This window comes from Rhinopithecus bieti, unplaced genomic scaffold (assembly GCF_001698545.2).
Source record: "Rhinopithecus bieti isolate Rb0 unplaced genomic scaffold, ASM169854v2 scaffold_1012, whole genome shotgun sequence".
In the NCBI taxonomy this organism is placed as follows: Eukaryota; Metazoa; Chordata; class Mammalia; order Primates; family Cercopithecidae; genus Rhinopithecus; species Rhinopithecus bieti.
This window is the reverse complement of record NW_016803312.1, coordinates 2,892,187-2,913,906: the sequence shown is the minus strand read 5'-3', so window position 1 is coordinate 2,913,906 and position 21,720 is coordinate 2,892,187. Positions and strand designations below refer to the sequence as shown.

The window sequence follows — 21,720 nt, the reverse complement described above, 5'->3', positions numbered from 1 at the left end:
TTTTTTTGAGGTGGAATCTTGCTCTGTCACCCAGGCTGGAATACAGTGGCATAATCTCAGCTCACTGCAAGCTCTGCCTCCCGGGTTCATGCCATTCTCCTGCCTCAGCCGCCTGAGTAACTGGGGCTACAGGCGCCCACCACCACGCCTGGCTAATTTTTTTGTATTTTCATTAGAGATGGGGTTTCACCATGTTAGGATGGTCTCGATCTCCTGACCTTCATGATCTGCCTGCCTCGGCCTCCCAAAGTGCTGGGATTACAGGCATGAGGCACCGTGCCCAACCTGGCTTTTGTTTTTTTTTTTTGAGATAGGGTCTTGGCAGTCTTGAACTCCTGGGCTCAGGCAGTCTCCCTGCCTCAGCCTCCCAAGTAATGGGGACTACAGGTGTGTGCCACCACGCCTGGCTAATTATTAAATTTTTTGTAAAGATGGAGGTCTTGCTATGTTGCCCAGGCTGTTCTCAAAATCCTGGCCTCAAGGGATCCTCCCGCTTCAGCCTCCCAAAACTCTGGGATTACAGGCATGAGCCCATGGTGCTGGGCCTTAGATTGATCTGTTCATTCACTTTACTCCTTGTCATCTCCAGGACCCCACTGATGACTCCAGGCTTCCCAGGGCAGAAGCAGAGCAGGAAAAGGACCAGCTCAGGACCCAGGTGGCGAGGCTACAAGCAGAGAAGGCAGACCTGTTGGGCATTGTGTCTGAACTGCAGCTCAAACTGAACTCCAGCGGCTCCTCGGAAGACTCCTTTGTTGAAATTAGGATGGCTGTAAGTTTTTGGTTTTATTTTTGTTTTGAGCAAACTATAAAGCCTCACCTGGAAAGATGAAACAAATACCACTTTTTCTTGTCAACACAAGCCAAGGATTGAGGAAATTCCAGTGTAGCAAAGATAAATTGGCTCTCATTTTTTAAGTAGAGCATAATGCATATAAGGGTTGTGATAGCTAAAATGGAAAAATATTAATTACCTTTTATGATGAAAGATGTAGTCTTTTCTTTTCATCATGTCCTGGCAAATTGAACATTTTTGTGACTGACCTGAAAAGGAAAAAACTCACACAAGCATGAACTTTCTGTCATTTTTCAAACTAGATTTCAAAGCTGTATTCCGCAGTTCACTTAAGGGAGCGGCAAACGTTTTTTTAACAACAGAATCCTCTTTTTTGTTTTGAGATGGAGTTTCACTCTGTCCCCCAGGCTGGAGTGCAGGGATGCGATCTCAGCTCACTGCAGCCTCTGCCTCCGGGGTTCAAGAGATTCTGGTGTTTCACCCTCCCAAGTAGCTGAGACTACAGGCACATGCCATCACACCTGGCTAATTTTTTGTATTTTTAATAAAAAAGACAGGGTTTTGCCATGTTGGCCAGACTGGTCTCAAACTCCCGGCCTCAAGTGATCCACCCGCCTTGGCCTCCCAAAGTGCTGGGATGACAGGCATCAGCCACTGCGCCTGGCCAACGGAACCCTCTTTTCAAACGAAGTGGTACAAGGAACGCTGGTGTATTAAAAAGAAGAGAAGAAAGAGCAGAACTGCTCTGGTTGTAGGTTGAGGGAGTGTCCTGGCTTTTCCTTCCCTTTCCACAACAGCTACTCAGGAACCTCTGAGAACTGAGTTTGAAGCCATTGCTATCAAAATCAAATATCTCCACAACCCAAAATGAAGTGGGCTAAGCGAGGAGGCCCTAAGCTCTTGAGAAGCATTTGTTACGACTATGCCTGGCTGCAGGGGCAGCCCTATTGAAGAGCAGAGCAGGTCGATGCACCAGGTGGGGCCCTCTCCTTCATTGTGCTAACAGAGATTAGATAGGGAGAAAGATAAACAAGGATCATATCATCTGCAATCCAGTGTAGTACTCACTTCCGCGGAGTCCGAGTACATATCTGATACAGGAAAAGGGGCTGGCCAGGTGTAGTGGCTCATGCCTGTAATCCCAGCACTTTGGGAGGCTGAGGAGGCAGGATCGCTTGAGCCCAGGAGTTCAAGACCAGCCTGGGCAACCTGGCGAAACCCTGTGTGTACAAAAAAAAACTACAAAATGTTAGCTAGGCACGTTGGCATGCGCCTGTACTCCCAGCTACTCAGGAGGCTGAGGCAGGAGGATCACTTGAACCCGGGAGTTTGAGAGGCTGCAGTGTGCCATGATTGTGCCACTGCACTCCAGGCTGGGTGACAGAGCAAGACTCTGTCTTTAAATTTAAAAAAAAAAAGAAAAGAAAAAAATTGTGTCCCTGGAAGAGAAAAATGTACATTGTAGGTAAGTCAGGAGGAGTGGGGAGCAACTTGCAAAAAAGCTCACCTGCTGGTTATATCTGACATATGAGTGTGTGACTGTCTTTGCCTTCTGCTTTATTTGCTGCACTAGAGTTAGGAAACGGCTCTGAATAACCTGCCATCCATGCCCCCTCATACATTTTAGTGGCCAAAATCAAGAGAATGAAAATGTCAATTGAAAAGCATATTTTGTCAGAGTACCCTTTCTGCAAGTGATCGAAGATGCCTGAGACAGAAGTTTAACCAAAGACCCTTACGCTTCTGTCAATAACCGATAAACTGCAGGAAACCCAACAGCATATGAGAAGTTTACAAATGAAGCTTCTTCCTTCAGGGTGCATGGTTAGCATCTCATTCTCCCTGTCAGATGAGTGACAAGTTATTTTTAGTGTAAACATGTTTTGCTTGCTTTTCTTCTGTGAACTGTAAAACACTGCCCAAGATTTAGGAAGAAATACCAAAAATATCTAGAACCCCATGGGCTCAAGCAGAGAAAAAAAAAATGTATCTGTATTTTGTATAATAGATGTATCTATATTTATATTATTATAATGAATATATTATATGTAATATAATTATATTATATATAATAATTACATAAATTATAATTACAAATTTAACATATATTTATATATCTATATTTCCTATATCTAAATATGATCCTAATATATATATTTATATGCATAATATATAGGGAACCATCTTTGTGCATTTTGAAGATTTTCCCTGGGAACTTATTGGAATATAAATGTCTTTCAAATCCTGTGGGTCTTGGACTTCTTGTTCCCTAAGTGACCTGCGGTGCATACAAATTTCTAACGGGAACCAACTTGGCCAAGATGGCGCTTTGTGAATCTCATTCACAGAAACTGTCTCTTTTTTGACTTTACCTCAGTGAGTTCTAGCATTTTGCATTTTAAAGGACTGTCTGAGAAGGATATGTGGAGTTGTCACCAGCTCTGCATGACCTTAACCTTGAGAAAGAGAGAACTGCCAAGGAAAGGGAGGAGCAGATAAGCTTTCATGTTTACGGAGTCGGGTAGAATGTGTATGGCGAGAGGAAACTGACCTTCACGCCTTAGCCGGGATATTTATAATCCCAACAGGGTGTGCCGGGTGAGGGGAAGGTACGTTTCCATTCCATTGGAGCCACCCAGTTTAAACACTGCACATCTGAATGTTCCTTGGGTTGCATGTCACAAAAACTCATCTTTTGTCTTTTTTTTCTTTTGACAAAGAATTTGTCTTGCAGACATATTGTGTTAAATCCCGTGCGTTTCTGTTTTTACAGGAAGGAGAAGCAGAAGGGTCAGTAAAAGAAATCAAGCATAGTCCTGGGCCCACGAGAACAGTCACCATTGGCACGTATGTGAAGGAAGACTCGAGCTCCCAGGCAGACAGGCTGGGCAGGCTTGTCACTGGGAGCTTATCACTGGGTGCTTGTCACTGGAGGTCAAATGTAGTGACCTGAGGAAGTAACTTCTTTATGATTTATACCAGGACCTTTCAAGAATATTTGGTTTGAATGCTATTTAATGCTGCAGCTCAAACTGGCAGAGATTAAAAACTGTTTGGTTCCCGTTTGGCTCACCCTGACTGTTCTGTTCTAGTGGTGTCTCACCTCCAGCAGACGAAAAGTGAAAGCAAACTGGTTCTCAGTCAAACCAATGAGACATGTTTGCTCATTGGTTCCCCAGTGTCATTTGACCCAGACCAGCCTGCCCAGCTTCCATAAGTGAAATATTTTCATTTTCTTTTCCCTGCTACTCCCCAGTTATAAGCTGGCATGACCAATACTGGAACATCTTTTGTAACAATGACCGATAGCACTCTCAGTCATTGTGGATGTCGCCTGAAAGGACCCAGATTTCTTATCTGTGGAGTCTCAAGTGTATCTGTCCCATGTAGATGTGAGGAAACAGATGTCTTAAATAGTGGCAGGGCCTTGGGGAGGGAGGCAGACCTAGAACTGAGTGCCTGAACCTCTTGACTCTTGCGAGCAGTGCTCACCAAGGAGACTGCTAGCTTGCCTTCTGCAAGCTGCTTACTCCTGTGATCATCTATTCAAGAGACAATTGTCTGAAAAGATCTCTGAGCATCTCTTATCTCATAGTTTTTTTTTGTTTGTTTTGTTTTTTTTTCTTTTGAGATGGAGTTTCACTCTGCCACCCAGGCTGGAGTGCAGTGGTGCGATCTTAACTCACTGCAACGTCCACCTCCCGGGTACAAGTGATTCTTCTGCCTCAGCCTTCCGAGTAGCTGGGACTCCAGGTGCCTGCCACCATGCCCAGCTAACTTTTTATGTTTTTAATAGAGACAGGGTTTCACCATGTTGACCAGGCTGGTCTCGAACTCCTGACCTCAAGTGATCCGCCTGTCTCAACCTCCCAAAGTACTGGATTTACAGGCTTGAACCACTGTGCCTGGCCATCTGATAGATTTTTAAAACCTTCTTTGTATAACTTGATGAATGTGCATATAGAATGACTTCCAAAATGTGAAAAAAATTGTCTTCCATTATGTTTCTAAGCCCTTGTATAAGGAAGAAAGTAAGTATTAGATAATATTCTTTCGTCAGAGTAATTGGCATAAACGAAAGTAATTCCCTTTTTTGGTTAAAAATTCTTCACGTTTCCACCAAATTGCTTTTTTAATATTCAAAGACGTTCCTGGAAGTAGTGGCAAATAAAAAAGTCCTGGTTGAAATTTCAAAGCCACTTCCTCATCATTCATATCCAGGTGCATAGACCACTTCCTCTTTAAGCCACATGGCTATTTTTATTTATTTTATTTTTTTTTTTTTGAGACGGAGTCTCGCTCTGTCACCCAGGCTGGAGTGCTGTGGCCGGATCTCAGCTCACTGCAAGCTCCGCCTCCTGGGTTCACGCCATTCTCCTGCCTCAGCCTCCCGGGTAGCTGGGACTACAGGCGCCGCCACCTCGCCCAGCTAGTTTTTTGTAGTTTTTTTTAGTAGAGACAGGGTTTCACCGTGTTAGCCAGGATGGTCTCGATCTCCTGACTTCGTGATCTGCCCGTCTCGGCCTCCCAAAGTGCTGGGATTACAGGCTTGAGCCACCGCGCCCGGCCCACATGGCTATTTTTAAAATAACAGTTCTGTACCATTTGTGAGTATCGTAATTACTCTGAGATTGATTTCCAGGTTTGGAGTTGGAGCTTTGGAGTCCTGGAAACTGGGATTTAATTCTGGCTGTTTATTAGCTATGTGAACCCTAGTCGGTGACTCAAAGAGTAGCTGCCGTTAGCATCATCATAGTCATCCCTCATGTTTTGTAACAGTGATCATGATTTTGTTTGTCACTGATGTGTCTCTTGATTTAGTCAGATTTTGAAATTGAGAAAAATACTTGATGTATCAACAGCGCCTCCATTTCTCTGCTCTCATTATTTGAAACTGCAAGTGAAAAAGGTTTTCTCTCCTTGACTTAAGCTGTGATGGTCTCTGTTAACTTGGAGAAAGGCCAGTGGTCTGTACAATGTGCCTGTATCTTTTGTCTGACTGCAGTCCCCTTTGAGACTAGATCCCTGGAAGGCTTGCCACCTTCAGCCACAGCTGCTTCTGCTGAACTGTTCGTGGGTTTTGTGATCTGGTGTTAGGTACACAGTGACTGTTTGGAGGAAGTGGGTGTGTGCAGTGTAAGGCTGGCCTCTCCAGAGCCTCACTGAGTCTCCACTCCTTCCCTAGGAAGCATGGAGGAGCTTGGCACTGGGGTCCCAGGACCAGCTGTGCTTGTTCACTAGTTGAGAATTAGTTGGAGAATATTCTGGAAAGCAATTCCTTTAAGCTGGTCCCAGTTATATTGGGTTACTCTCTTCTTAGGCTTTGGTATTTTTCTGATGAAAACCTTTTAACCTTTATACTGACCATGGCATTTTCTAAATATAGGAGCAGATCTGCAGAGGGGGCCAAGAATTACTTGGAACATGAGGAGTTAACTGTGAGCCAGCTCCTGCTGTGCCTAAGGGAAGGGAATCAGAAGGTGGAGAGACTTGAAATTGCACTCAAGGAGGCCAAAGAAAGGTATGAAATCGGTTAACTTGAAATATGTGTTTTTTTTAAAACAGCTTTACTGAAGTGTGATTAAGATACCATACAGTTCATTTAAAGTATACATTTCAGTGTTTTTTAGAATATTCCCAGGATTGTGCAACCACTGTTACTACAATATAATTTTAGAACATTTTCTCCCCCAAACGGCACTCACTGTTTGCTCCTCCAAGCAATGTGCTTTCTGTCTCTATAGACTTGGCCATTCTGGACATTTCATATAAATGGAATTATACAGTCTGTGATCTGTTGTGACCGGCTTCTTTCACTTAGCATAATGTTTTTGAGGTTCGTCTTCAATGTAGCATGTATCGGTACTTCCTTTTCCTTGCTGAATAACCTTCCATTATCCATATATACAACATTTTGTTAATTCATTCATCAGTTGATAAACATTAGGGTTGTTGCCACTTTTTACCTATTATGAATAATGCTGCTGTGAACATTGTGTACAGGTTTTTGCTTGGACCTGTGTTTTAATTCTCTGGGGTATATCGTTACGGGTGGAATTGCTGGGTCATATGGTACCTCTATTTTATATTCTCTTTTTTTTTTTTTTTTTTTTTTTTGAAACGGAGTCTCGCTCTGCCGCCCAGGCCGAGCGGGCGGATCACAAGGTCAGGAGATCAAGGCCATCCTGTCTAACACGGTGAAACCCCGTCTCTAATGGCATGAACCGGGGAGGCAGAACTTGCAGTGGGCGGAGATCGCGCCACTGCACTCCAGCCTGGGAGACAGAGCTAGACACCGTCTCCAAAAAAAGAAAAGAATGTTGGCCGGGCGCGGTGGCTCAAGCCTGTAATCCCAGCACTTTGGGAGGCCGAGGCAGGCAGATCACGAGGTCAGGAGATCGAGACCATCCTGGCTAACATGGTGAAACCCCGTCTCTACTAAAAAAATACAAAAAACTAGCCAGGCGAGGTGGCGGGCGCCTGTAGTCCCAGCTACTTGGGAGGCTGAGGCAGGAGAATGGCGTAAACCCGGGAGGCGGAGCTTGCAGTGAGCTGAGATCTGGCCACTGCACTCCAGCCTGGGCAACAGAGCGAGACTCCGCCTCAAAAAAAAAAAAAAAAAAAAAAAAAACGTTGTAGTTTTATCTCTGACGTTTAAGCCTGCGGTCCATTTTGAGTTTGTTTCCATGTATGTTGTGATACCGGAGTCAACTTCATTGGACTGTCAGTTCCATGTCATTGATCTATATGTCTGTCCTTATGCCAGCACCACAATGTCTTGAGTACTATGGCTTTGTAGTAAGTTTTGAAATCAGGAAGTGTATTAGCCCGTTTTCATACTGCTATAAAGAACCGCCCGAGACTGGGTAATTTATAAAAGAAAGAGGTTTAACTGACTCACAGTTCAGCATGCTGGGGAGGCCTTGGGAAACTTACAACCCTGGCAGAAGGCGAAGGGGAAGCAAGGCACCTGCTTCACAAGGCGGCAGGAAGGAGAAGGAACACAGGAGGCCCCACCACACATTTATAAAACCCTCAGATCTTGTGAGAACTCACTCACTATCACGAGAGCAGCATGGGGGACCCTGCCACCATGATTCAGTTACCTCCTCCTGGTCTCTCCCTTGACATGTGGGGATTATGGAGATCACAATTCAAGATGAGATCTGGGTGGGGACACACAGCCTAACCATATGAGGAAGTGTGTGCCTTGTTTTTCTTTTTAAAGACTGTTGGCTCTTCTGGGTTCTTTGCTGTTCCATAAGAATTTTAGGATCAGCTTGTTAATTTGTGAAAAAAGCCAGCTGGGGTCTTACTAGGGATTGCATTGTATCCCCAAATCATTTGGGGAGAATTGCCATCTTCAGGATTGTGTCATCTGCAGAGATAGACTTGCTTCTTCTTTTCCAGTGTGAATGCCTTTTATTTCTTTTTCTTGCCTGATTATCCCGTCAAAACAAAAAAAAGTGTTAAATAGAAATGGAGAGAGCAGGCATCCTTTCTTGTTCCTAATCTTAGGGGGAAAGCTAAGGCCCCACCTTTGTCATCACTTTCAGAGGTTCCTGGTGTCACTCATGCTTGAGTGTCCTGGAGTTCCCACAATGTGAATCTGGTTGCTTCTTGGCTCTCCCTACTGTTGGCTCAAAGGTTGGCCTTCTTGGGCTGGTAAGGCCCCACTCAGACCTATTCCTACTTTCCATTCCATATTTTCCTACTATGATTTCCTCTCCCCTTTTCTTTGGTACTGTAGGCACATGGCTTTTTGAAAGTCCTTTTAGTAGAGTTTGGGCTGGGAAAAAAATTATATGCATACATTTAACCCATTATCTTTAACCACAGTCTCTCTTGTTTCGTTTGGATTGGGATGGCTTTCCTGTGGTTATGATTTGGTGTTAAGAATGGTGTTACTTTTTTTGTTGTTGTTTATTCGGTGACTTTTAAACTTAGTTGTGTCCTAAAAGGAAAAGTCTTTCCTTCTCTACTGAATTCTTATAAATGAGATACCATGTTCATGGAAAACACATGCATCCACGTGTGTAAACACAGACAAAACAATTTCAAAACATTGCTGCATAGTACAGTTCCATGAAAACAGATGGTGTTCAAGATAAGTTACACTTGCCTTTTACCTCTGTGTGTATTCATCTGTGAATCAATTCTAGTCAATTTTAGGATGAAAAATAAAACTAATGCTAATATAGTGAATGTGTAGAGATTTTGAAAACCCCTGATCCTTTGTCCCAGTTGTAAACAATGTTCTTTTTAGTGCTTCTGTAATTGCTATTTCTCTTAAAGCCAAAGAGAAAGTAACTTTTCTACCTTCTGTGATTTTCCAGAGTTTCAGATTTTGAAAAGAAAGCAAGTAATCGCTCTGAGATTGAAACCCAGACAGAGGGGAGCACAGAGAAAGAGAACGAAGAGAAAGGCCCGGAGACTGTGAGTCCGAAGATTCCATGGCCACTGTCACACCCACACACATAAGAGTAGTCCAGCCACTGAATTCGAATCTCGTGATGTGTTATTTGCTTTAGAAATACAGAAATCATGTTGATGTTGAATATTATCTATCTATTCCTTTTATATTTCCTTGTCCTGGTCTGTGTCAATTGTAGCAAGATGTATTTCTTTTTTTTTTTTTTTTTTTTTTTGAGACAGAGTCTCACTCTGTCACCAGGCTGGAGTGCAGTGGCACTATCTCAGCTCACTGTAACCTCCACCTCTCGGGTCCAAGCAGTTCTCCTGCCTCAGCCTCCCTACTAGCTGGGATTACAGGCACCCGCCACCATACCCGGCTAATTTTTGTATTTTTAATAGAGACAGGGTTTCACCATGTTGGCCAGGATGGTCTCGATCTCTTGACCTCGTGATCCTCCCACCTCAGCCTCGCAGAGTGCTGGGATTACAGACGTGAGCCACTGCGCCTGACTGCGAGATGTATTTCTATCAGTATTCTACAAAACCATTTCCTATGTCTCTTCTTGACTGATTTCTTCTCCTCAGCCCTTCAATGAAGAAGCCTACTGTATGAAAAAGGAATTTTGTCCACTTTATAACGAGATAATTTGAGGATATGACTCAGAAATTTGAGGGAGAATTGAAAGATTTGGGTTCTATCCCTTTACTGGTTTGAATAAAGTAGTTTGAAACAAAGGTTCAGTGTTATCTTGTTCAGTATTGTCTGGTAATTGAGAGGTGCCTTCGAGTCTGCAGAGAGTCTTCAGCTTAGGGAAGTTAATGAAGCCGTGAAGGTTGATGGCCATAGTGGCCCACGTGAAAGGCATTTACATAAAATACTCACTTCAGGTAATTAATTTATTCAACAAATATGTACGTTGAATGCCTACCATATTCCAGGAGATTTGAGACCTTACTGTTGAAAGGAGAGAGAATATTTAGAAAACAGATGAAGAGACCACCAATGAATAAAGTTCTCTGTTTGACTGAAACTAATTCAGCAGCCAGTAGCAGGGAAGTGTGGTCTTTCAAGGCATCAGAAACTCATTTACAAAAATTATAGAGCTTCCAGGAAAAGGCTGCACAACAAAATAGTTAAGTAAACTAGAAACATACACTGGGGAGTATGGGGGCAAGTTGTTAGCTGGATAGATAGGACTGTGCTTTGACACCTCTGTGGTCTGTGATCTCTGAACCTGGAATAGGGTGTTTTTTTGGAAACGGAGTCTCGCTCTGTCACCCAGGCTGGAGTGCCGTGGCGCGATCTCAGCTCACTGCAAGCTCTGCCTTCCAGGTTCACACCATTCTCCTGCCTCAGCCTCCCGAGTAGCTGGGACTACAGGCACCCGCCACCACGCCCGGCTAATTTTTTGTATTTTTAGTAGAGACGGGGGTTTCACCGTGTTAGCCGGGATGGTCTCAATCTCCTGACCTTGTGATCCACCCGCCTCGGCCTCCCAAAGTGCTGGGATTACAGGCGTGAGCCACCGCACCTGGCCAGGGTTCATTTTAATAGCGGTAAACTCATTATCACAGTGCATCCAAATTGATTAGTTCATGCTTTGTTAGGAAACAGAAGTTACCCAAAGCTTAGCAAACTAAGTACCAAGTATCCAAAACATTCTTTTCCTACACGATGTTTGGGGTATTGTCAAAGTTGAATCAGTTCACCAGCCAGGCTTAATTGGCTGCTAATGGCTGAGACTGTTTTCTCCCAAAGAGGTTTGTTTAATCTCTGATGATAATTGTCTACATATGTTTGGGATTTCCCGTATGATAGGTTGGAAGCGAAGTGGAAGCATTGAACCTTCAGGTGACGTCTCTGTTTAAGGAGCTTCAAGAGGCTCATACAAAACTCAGTGAAGCCGAGCTCATGAAGAAGAGACTTCAAGAAAAGTAAGAATGCAAGAGCAGTTTTATCCTCCTTTGAAATACACATTTTTACAAAGTATGCTACTATATAAAAACATAGGTTTTTTTACTATGTTATAACTAAAAGAAAAACGGACAGCTAATTAAAATACGAATTCAGAAAATACTAATGTTCCAGTTAATGTGTGAACATGAAATACTTGTAATATGAGGGGATGGGGACTGGAGAACTTTAATTCTACCTCTTAGGGGTATTTGTTAAATGTAGGAGCCTGTGTGAGATCTCTACAAAGCTGTGAGCTAATTTTCCTGTTTTTGACTTAAGCCAAGGACAGTGATGTGAATAAGCATAAAGAAAGATGAAAAGAGCATAAAGATCTTGAGTGACATTTATTTATTTGGAAAAAGGTCAATTTCAATTCATCATTTCAATCAGTTAATTATTTCAGGCTAACATGTAGATTGAGAGTTTGGCATTTGCTTGTTTCTCTTGATGTAAGAAGTTACCCAAAACTTAGCAAACCTAAGTTGATGTTGTTCAATTGGATTCATTGGCAAACATGTTTCTAGCCCAATACGGAGGTGTGTGTGTTTTCTTGAGGTTATAATTCCCAACACTCTATAGTATTATGGTAACGTGGCAGCTGCAACTAAGGACTTTGGACAAACAGACCTAGATTTGACATGTGGGTCTACAACTTATTTGTGTTGGGCAAGGTGTTTATTTCACTTCTCTGAGCCTGTCTTGTCATTTGGAAATTGTGTGTTCTAATTTCTTCTATATACATTGTGTTAAATGGTATGTCTAATGCGCTGGGCATTAATGCTTTGTGCATAGCTGTCATTTATTTGTATTATATTGAAATTATCTTTCCGATCTTTAAGAAGACTTAGAGAAACTTCCTTTTTCCGTTATTGAACCTTTGTCAGAAACTAAAGTCTTTGCAATGGACAGAACCTGTAACTTTTTTTTAATATATAAAAGATATCTATGCATCACTACATGAGAAGCACCTTTAGCTAATTACTACTGTGGTCTGTGTGTAAATACTGAAGATGTATCTGTATGACTAGTTAAAACAATTATTCAAAGAGGACAGTACTGCGTGTGAGCTTAGATCTGTACTTTTTGATGTTTAGGCGTAAGGGTTCAGAAATATGGTCAGGTCTAGTAAAGAAGCAAGGAGGATTATGTATTTTATTTTGCATTCATAAACCCTACAGCCCTAAAATTCTTGTATTGTACATAACCTTGGGATTTGTTTAAAAGCCACTGAGTCAGAAAGGAGCATTGTTTATCCTCATGAAACCTTGACCTTTCTTAGGTGTCAGGCCCTTGAAAGGAAAAATTCTGCAACTCCATCAGAGTTGAATGAAAAGCAAGAGCTTGTTTATACTAACAAAAAGTTAGAGTTACAAGTGGAAAGCATGCTCTCAGAAATCAAAATGGAACAGGCTAAAACGGAGGATGAAAAGTGAGTATGCCAAGTCAGAAGGGCGGCGACGGGGTAGAGGAGGGAGAATTGCCTATACGGATTGGAATTCAGATTTGAGAATCAATTTTAAAATTTCTTTTCATTTATCTGAAGGAGTCCTAGGAGACTTCTCAGAGGGGATAAAGCTTAAAAGTTTTGTCATAATAAAATTATGCTGATTGTTTGCACTCTGTCTTGATTTTTCAGAAAAATTTTTTTTGAGAGTAAGAAATGCTAGTAGGTGGTGGGATGATAAAGGTAGGCGAGAAGGTTTTTCTACTTGAGTGTTCAGAAGGTTGGGAGGCAGAACTATACGTTTCTATGACATTTTCCTGAGGATTCCATTTTTTAATATCTTTTTTAATAGGTCCAAATTAGCCATGCTACAGTTGACACACAACAAGCTTCTTCAAGAACATAATCATGCGTTGAAAACGATTGAGGAGCTAACAAGAAAAGAGGTATTCACCGAAAAAAAATTATTTCCATAGCCTAGTAATGAACAGAAACTCTTGAAGATTTTGTATATAAAATACTTGCATGAATCCTTCACTAAGTCTGGTTTCAAAGGTTGTTTTCTAGTGTCTCATTATTTCTTGCGTCTAGGGTTTATACCTTCTGATGTTCCACTTATGTGTAATGTGCTTTACTGTGTACAAAGACAGTGTTAACGTCCTATGGTCAGGGATGAAGCACTTCGTGTTTCTTTTTTTTTTTTTTTTTTTGAGACGGAGTCTTGCTCTGTCACCCAGGCTGGAGTGCAGTGGCCGGATCTCAGCTCACTGCAAGCTCCGCCTCCCGGGTTCCCGCCATTCTCCTGCCTCAGCCTCCCGAGTAGCTGGGACTACAGGCGCCCGCCACCTCGCCCGGCTAGTTTTTTGTATTTTTTAGTAAAGACGGGGTTTCACCATGTTAGCCAGGATGGTCTCGATCTCCTGACCTCGTGATCCGCCCGTCTCGGCCTCCCAAAGTGCTGGGATTACAGGCTTGAGCCACCGCGCCTGGCCTTGCACTTAGTGTTTCTAAGGGTAGGTTTGTAGGAGAGCTAAGAGCATGGGCTCCTCTGGGTAGGAAGGGCCGTCTGTCTTGTGGAACTATGCAAGGCCAGCGTACCTGCTGTCAGTACATTTGGGACCCTGGAATCATCAGCCTGCAGTTTAAATTCATAATAGTGGGCCAGGTGTGGTAGCTCATGCCTGTTATCCTGGCACTTTGGGAGGCCAAGGCTGGGGGATCGTTTGAACCCAGGAGTCTGAGACCAGCCTGGGCAACAGGGAGGCCCTACCTCTACCAAAAATAGAGTTAACCAAGTGTGATGTTCGTGCCTGTGGTCCCAGCTCCTTGGGAGGCCGAGGCAGGAGGATCACTCGAGCCTAGGAGGTCCAGGCTGCAGTGAGCTGTGATCACGCAACTGCCCTCCAGCCTTTGGGACAGAGTGAGAACCTGTCTCTAAAAAAAGAAAAAAATTAAATAAATAAATTAGTAATAATGCCAGCATGGTGTGATAGTTTAGAGATCACAGAAGCTTGAGAATTAGAAGGAATCTCTGAATTTTTAGCCTTGTAAATATACTCTTTGGTTTTCATTTATTTTATTTTAGAGAGGGAGTTTTGCCGTGTTGCCCAGAATGGTTTTGAACTCCTGAGCTTAGGCAATCCACGTGCCTCAGCCTCCCAAAGTGCTGTAATTACAGGTGTGAGCCATCGTGCCCAGCAGTTTGTCACTTATTTATTTAATAGAGTAGTGTTCCTCTCTTTGACCTAATAATTTTAAATTTAAAACATGTTTCTTGTTTTCCACTGACTTTAGGCAGAAAGAGTAACAAGTGGAAAAATAACAGTATCAACAAGTCACAGCCTTATCAAGATTGGAGTTCGTTATTGTATCCCTGATTTTAGTGTTACCTTCTTGGTTCAGGAACTCATTATTTGTAAACCACAACTTAAGTACAACTTTCTGAATAAGTTAGCATTGCTGATTAACAGACTAGTTAGAGCTGATACATTTTTTCTCCCCCCCCCCCCCGTAGAGACAGATCTTACTATGTTGCCCAGGCTTGTCTCATACTCCTGGGCTCAAAGATCCTCCCGCTCCAGCCTCTCAATTCCAGGCATAAGCCACTACACCCGGCCAGAGCTGATAATTAAAAAAATAAACCTTTTTCTAATATTTTACTGAAATAGGCAGAATTATTTCAAAACCATTCCTAGAATCAGTGTTTCTTTTCAGTCAGAAAAGTGGACAGGGCAGTGCTAAAGGAACTGAGTGAAAAACTGGAACTGGCAGAGAAGGCTCTGGCTTCCAAACAGCTGCAAATGGATGAGATGAAGCAAACTATCGCCAAGCAGGAGGAGGACCTGGAAACCATGACCGTCCTCAGGGCTCAGGTGAGGCACCTTCTGAAACCCCAGCTGAGTGAGGCCAGCCCTGACTGTATTCTTGCATGGGAAAGTGATGGTGTTTAGAATGTTTATAATTTTCTATTTTTTATTTTTTTCACCCATGAATGTATTAAAACTTTAAAATGGAAACATTTGGAAAGTGTTCAGTGGATCTTATCCGTTCTGCATTTAGTAGGTAGTTAGTTGGATTCTTTCCAGTCTGTGGCATTATGATTGATGTTGCTAAGACATTCCTGTGCATGTTGCTCTGTTCACATGTGGATATTTTATATTTCTGTTGGCTACACACCTAGGAGTGGAGTCACTGGATCATAGGCTCTGCATGTTATTCACTTTTTTTTTTTGAGGCGGAGTTTCACTCTTGTTGCCCAGGCTGGAGTGCAATGGCGGGATCTCGGCTCACCGCAACCTCCGGCTCCCAGGTTCAAGCAATTCTCCTGCCTCAGCCTCCCTAGTAGCTGGGATTATAGGCATGTGCCATCAGGCCCAACTAATTTTGTGTTTTTAGTAGAGACGGGGTTTCTCCATGTTGGTCAGGCTGGTCTCGAACTCCCGACCTCAGGTGATCCACCCACCTTGGCCTCCCAAAGTGCTGGGATTACAGACGCAAGCCACTGTGCCCGGCCTTGTCATTCACTTTTAACAGGTAATGCCAAACCATTTCCCAAAGTGACTGGGCCAGTTTTCACTCCCATCGACGGAGTTTTCATGGCCCTGCATCTTACCAACACTTCTATTATCAGTCATTTTCCTTTAACCACTCTGGAGGGTATGTAGTGGTATCTCATTTAATTTGCATTTCCCTGATGACTAATGGGAATGAGTCCTTTTTCAAGTGTTTTTGGCCTTTGAGGTATCCTCTTTTGTGAAGTGCCTGATCAAGCCTGCCTTTTTTTTTTTTTGGTTCAGTTTTTGAGACAGAGTCTTGCTCTGTCGCCCAGGCTGAAGTGCAGTGGTGTGATCTCGGCTCGCTGCAACCTCTGCCTCCTGGGTTCAGGCGATTTTCCTGCCTCAGCCTCCCATGTAGCTGGGACTACAGGCACGTGCCAATATTCCTAGCTAATTTTTATATTTTTAATAGAGATGGGGTTTCACCACGTTGGCTAGGCTGGTCTCAAACTCCCAACCTCAGGTGATCTGCCCACTTGCACCTCCCAGAGTGCTGGGATTACAGGCATGAGCCACTGCGCCTGGCCTGGCTTTTTAAAAAAATGTAATGACTTCTGTGTATACTGCACATATAAGCCCTTGTCAGTTATTTTTGCCTTTTCGCTCTCCTAAAGGTGTTCTTTGAGGAACAAAAGTTCTTAGTTTTAAGGTAGTCCAGTATATCAGCCTTCTCATTTATGATTAGTACTTTTTGTGTCCTGTTTAAGAAACTTTTATTACTCCAAGGCCAGGAAGATACTCCCTCTGTTGTCTTCTAAAAAATTTGTTGTTTTACCTTTTACATTAAGATGTACAAACCATTTGAAATTGGCTCTTGTGTATAGAAAGTGAGGTAAAGGTAAATATTTATTTTTTTCCTATATGAATATCCAGTTAACTTGGAACCATTTAAGCCATCTTTTCTTAAGTGCTCTGCTGCCCTCTTCATCATAATTTGTGTCAGCATGTGCATGAGTCTGTTTCTGGATTGTGTTCTCTTTTATTGATCTACTCATATATCTTTGCTCTGGTACCATGCTGTCTTATTATAAAGCATCAAACTTTTTTTCTTTTTTTTTTTTTTTTTTTTTTTGAGACAGAGTCTAGCTCTGTCACCAGGCTGGAGTGCAGTGGCGTGATCTCGGCTCACTGCTGCAACCTCCACCTCCCAGGTTCAAGCCATTCTGCTGCCTCAACCTCCCGAGTAGCTGGGACTACAGGCGTGCTCTACCACACCCGGCTAATTTTGTTATTTTAGTAGAGATGGGGTTTCACCATGTTGGCCAGGATGGTCTCGAACACTTGACCTCATGATCCGCCCACCTCAGCCTCCCAAAGTGCTGGGATTACAAGCGTGAACCACTGTGCCCTGCCAGCATCAAGTTGAATGGCTGGATCATAAGTTAGGTCCATTTTCCAGTTAAATAAATATTACCAAGCTGTCTTCCAAAAATGCCTAACCAAAATTATACTCTCACCACAAGATAAGCGCTCCTATGTCCTCATATTCTTGTATTATTTTAAAAACCTTGGCCAATCTGATGAAGGTAAACATGTTAGTTTTTGATATACTAATGTCAGCAGTTTGTTATTCCCTACGTATAGACTCATTATCACCAACTACCCAGAGTAGCTGACCCCTGTGAAATGCAGGCAGTTGACTGGTACTTACAGCTTTAATAGAGCCTCAGCCTGCATTCTCAGCTCTTCAGAGCATTTCCTTGCTTAGGTAACTCATGTTATGGGGTTCTTCCACTCTGCNTAGTTTTTTTGAGATGGAGTCTTGCTCAGTCGCCTAGGCTGGAGTGCAGTGGCGCGATCTGGGCTCACTGCAAGCTCCGCCTCCCGGGGTTACACCATTCTCCTGCCTCAGCCTCCTAAGTAGCTGGGACTACAGATGCCCGCCACCACGCCCGGCTAATTTTTTGTATTTTTTTTAGTAGAGATGGGGTTTCACCGTGTTAGCCAGGATGGTCTCGATCTCCTGACCTCGTGATCCGCCCACCTCGGCCTCCCAAAGTGCTGGGATTACAGGCCTGAGCCACCGCGCCCGGCCCAATAACTCCTTTTTTGAGCACTTATAATATGTCAAACACTGTTCTTACTGCCGGGGATATAGGAATGGACAAAACAGAGACTCTTTTCTTACTGGCTCAAAGCTAGTTAAGTGATAGAAGTGAGACTAAATCGAATTTAAGTCATACTCCGAAGCACCCGTGATCTGTCACCGACACTGTGAGACGCTGAACCACTCACAATTGACAGGAAATCCCTTAAAACGATCTCTTTATTACACACTTTTAAGTAACTATAGTTTTGATAGAATATTTAGATTTTTATTAATTCTACTTTTAAAATAATGGATAATAATTTATATCTCAGAACCAGCAAATTTGAAAAGCACATTTTAAACATAGAAAGTTAAAAATTAGTATTAAATTCCAGTACCAATGGAACAGTTCACTCAGTTAGCTGACATCATTAAATATTAAAACACTATCAAGTGTTTTGTTATTTATGATTTTAAAATAATTATTTGATTTTTAAAATGTTGTTTTGTTTTGTTTTGAGACAGGGTCGCACTCCTGTCACCCAGGCTGGAGTGCAGTCGCATGATCGTGCTTCACTGCAGCCTGAATTTCCTGGGCTCAGGGGATCCTCATGCCTCAGCCTCCTGAGTAGCTGGAACTACAAGTGCATGCCATCATGCCCAGCTAATTTTTTGTATTTTTAGTAGAGATGAGGTTTTGCCATGTTGCCCAGGCTGTCAGCAAGAGGCCTCAGTTCCTCACCATGTGGTCCCCTCCAGAGGGATGCTTGGGTGCCCTCATGTCATGGCAGCTAGCTTCCCCCAAAGCAAGTGATCCACCAGAGAGCAAGGAGTGACAGTGTCTTTTGTGACCTAGTCTCAGAAGCCGTACACCATCACTTCTGCAGTATCCTAGAGGTTATACAGGTTGGCCTTATTCACTGTGAGAGGGAAACATACAAGGTGATGAATACCAAGAGGCAAGGATCACTGTAGCCATCTTAGGATGCTGGTGACACACAGGGACGTGGATTGAATGTGGAAAAGTCCATGGGAAATGGTCTTCTGTCAGGTTCAAATGCTGAGTTGGCCACTTAACAAATTTTCCCAAGATGAAGAGCCATTAAGTTTGTAAAATGGGGATAGCAATTCTATATTCTCAGGATTTTTCTTAAGGTAAAGTAAGAGAGTAAATGTAAAGCACCCAACATAGGACCTCACACATGTTTGGAATTTAATAAATAGCATCTATTTGTGATGATTATTCTTTTAAATTTAGCTTAAGACCAGCTTTCATAAATACACCTGGCAGAATGAATAAGCCATTTATTGTATTAAGTTGATCCTGAGTTGTTTATTATCTAAAAGTCCAGATAATTTTGCTGAATTAATGGTACCTACAGTATTTAAACTACCTATATCAGTACAGTTGTGGGATTTTGTTGTTTAAAGCACACACACAAACACAGCTTGTATCTGCTATTGGAATGTACCTGGAAAGTCGTGGTCATTATACTGTTTTCTCACAGGATGATGCATCTGTGATTCACAAGCGCTATTGTTCAATAAGGATACAGCACTACCGCCTCATGGCATAAACACTATAGAGAATCTGCATTCTTCTGGGCACTAACTTCTGTATCTTTTTTTCCTCTAACAGATGGAAGTTTACTGTTCTGATTTTCATGCTGAAAGAGCAGCAAGAGAGAAAATTCATGAGGAAAAGGAGCAACTGGCATTGCAGCTGGCAGTTTTGCTGAAAGAGAATGATGCTTTCGAAGATGGAGGCAGGTAAGGAAAAGACAGAGGAGGACCCAGAGCTCACATCAGCATGGCTGGAGAAGGGGTGCCTGTCTAAAGACACTCCTGATTTGAACTATAAGAATAGCTCGGCGTCAGTTGAGGCTGCAATGAGCTGTGTTCGCGCCACTGCACTCCAGCCTGAGTGACAGAGCGAGTCCCCTGTCTGAAAAATAAATAATAATTGCTTCACTTACGCTTCATGTGACCATGTTCCCAACACTTAGTTTGTCTTAACAGGAAAGCTTGACAGAGACTTGTGGGAGCTTGATCAAGCTCCTTGCTTTTAGATAAGCAAGGATTTTGATTTTCAAAATGTTGTTTTGTTTTTTGAGGCAGGGTCTCACTCCTGTCACCCAGGCTGGAGTGCAGTGGCATGATCTTGGTTCACTGCAGCCTCAGCTTCCTGGGCTCAGGTGATCCTCATGCCTCAGCCTCCCGAATAGCTGGAACTACAAGTGCGTGCCATCATGCACTTGTAACAATAATGTCGAGTGTCCTGGTGAGCTTATCTTGCCATTGTCATGGATAAAATATTCATAGCACTTTAAATTCCTGAATATACTTTAAAAAATACTGCCAAAAATTACTTCTGACTTTTAGAAATTTATTTTGAGAAAGTTATAAAACACAGCAAAATACAGAGAATAAAATAACAGACTTTACTATGTACTCCATCCTGCATTGACAGCTGCTTGTATTTGCTCCAAGTATTTTTTTACTAAAGGAAAAAGGGAATTGTAGATAGAGTTGAAGTCTCCTTTGTTCCCCATCCATCATTATATTCCTTTCTTCCTTTACCTTGTGCTGTTAGGAATTTGGTGGGTAGCTTCCCCATCTGTTTTATACTTTTACATATCACACGCACACACCCCCCTAAATCTCATCTCAAAACCAGATAATATTGATTTCTCTGTGTTTAAGTTACAAAATGATCACTATAGGTATTGTTCTCCAACCTACTTTACATAATATTGTGATTTTGAGCTCTCTGTTGATATGTGCGGATGTAATTTATTATACTTCATTGCTGTATTTTGATTCATAAGTATGCCACTTCTTTCTGATCTGTTTCCTATTGATGACAGCTGGGTTATTTCCTGATATTTTTAATCGTAATTATTTACTTTCACAACGTAGTCTCCTAGTGCCAATAGCATTTAAAACTAGAATTAGTCTGGTTTTTATGAACCTTGGCAGTGTAGTTTGAGTCTTTTTTCCCCTACTTCTGTTGACTGTCTGCTCAGCATTGTCATGTTTCGGGGTCGTAGAACATCACACGTCGTGTTGCTTTTCATCCCGGCAGGCAGTCCTTGATGGAGATGCAGAGTCGTCATGGGGCGAGAACAAGTGACCCCGACCAGCAGGCTTACCTTGTTCAAAGAGGTAAGTCCTGTGTGATCCTGGCTTTCCAGGAAATAGCTATCCTATGAAAAAGATGCTTGAAGAAAATTTCCACTTCATTCTCTACAATGGATTCCAAATCAAGGCACCAAAAATACAGCACCCGTCAATCTCATTTCCACAGCTCTCCTGTCTCCATCCATTACCCACCAAATCCCGACCAGACCCTTCACCCTGCCAGAGGGTGCCTGGCACAGCCACACTTTTCTTTTCTTTCTTTTTTTTTTTTTTGAGACAGAATCTCGCTGTGTTGTCCAGGCTGGAGTGCAGTGGCGAGATCTCAGCTCACTGCAACCTCTGCTTCCTGGGTTCAAGCAATTCTCCTTCCTCAGCCTCCTGAGTGGCTGGAATTACAGGTTGCGCTGCCACACCCTGCTAATTTTTGTATTTTTAATAGAGATGGGGTTTCACCGTGTTGGCCAGGCTGGTCTCGAATTCCTGACCTCAACTGATCTGCCTGCCTCGGCCTCCCAAAGTACCGGGATTACAGGCGCGAGCCACTGTGCCCGGCCTACAGCCACACTTTTAAACCGTGTCTCCCTCTGTTCTCTTACAGATATTAGCCAGACTGAATCATCCCCTTGAACGTGTCCCAAGAGCCTGTATTTGCTTGTATTAGTGCCCTTCACATAGACACCCTTTTCTTATGCGTATTCCTGTCTTCCTCCCGTCTCTTTCTGGTGACTTCTTACCCCATCTTTAAAATCTATTTCAGGCCGGGCGCGGTGGCTCAAGCCTGTAATCCCAGCACTTTGGGAGGCCGAGACGGGCGGATCACGAGGTCAGGAGATCGAGACCATCCTGGCTAACACGGTGAAACCCCGTCTCTACTAAAAAAAA

General features: G+C 42.9%; 1 protein-coding gene across 1 annotated transcript in view; it reads left to right on the top strand.

The window, feature by feature from the left end:
- OPTN (optineurin) overlaps window positions 1-21,720 on the top strand; it is a 38,049-nt gene that overhangs the window by 11,374 nt on the left and 4,955 nt on the right. Inside the window, exons 5-15 of the mRNA XM_017874684.1 lie at window positions 590-772; window positions 3,570-3,643; window positions 6,183-6,317; window positions 9,133-9,232; window positions 11,031-11,146; window positions 12,448-12,597; window positions 12,965-13,058; window positions 13,326-13,330; window positions 14,831-14,984; window positions 19,337-19,467; window positions 20,783-20,862. Coding sequence (XP_017730173.1) covers window positions 590-772; window positions 3,570-3,643; window positions 6,183-6,317; window positions 9,133-9,232; window positions 11,031-11,146; window positions 12,448-12,597; window positions 12,965-13,058; window positions 13,326-13,330; window positions 14,831-14,984; window positions 19,337-19,467; window positions 20,783-20,862 — 1,222 coding nt within the window. The remainder of the gene's footprint in view (window positions 1-589; window positions 773-3,569; window positions 3,644-6,182; window positions 6,318-9,132; window positions 9,233-11,030; window positions 11,147-12,447; window positions 12,598-12,964; window positions 13,059-13,325; window positions 13,331-14,830; window positions 14,985-19,336; window positions 19,468-20,782; window positions 20,863-21,720) is intronic.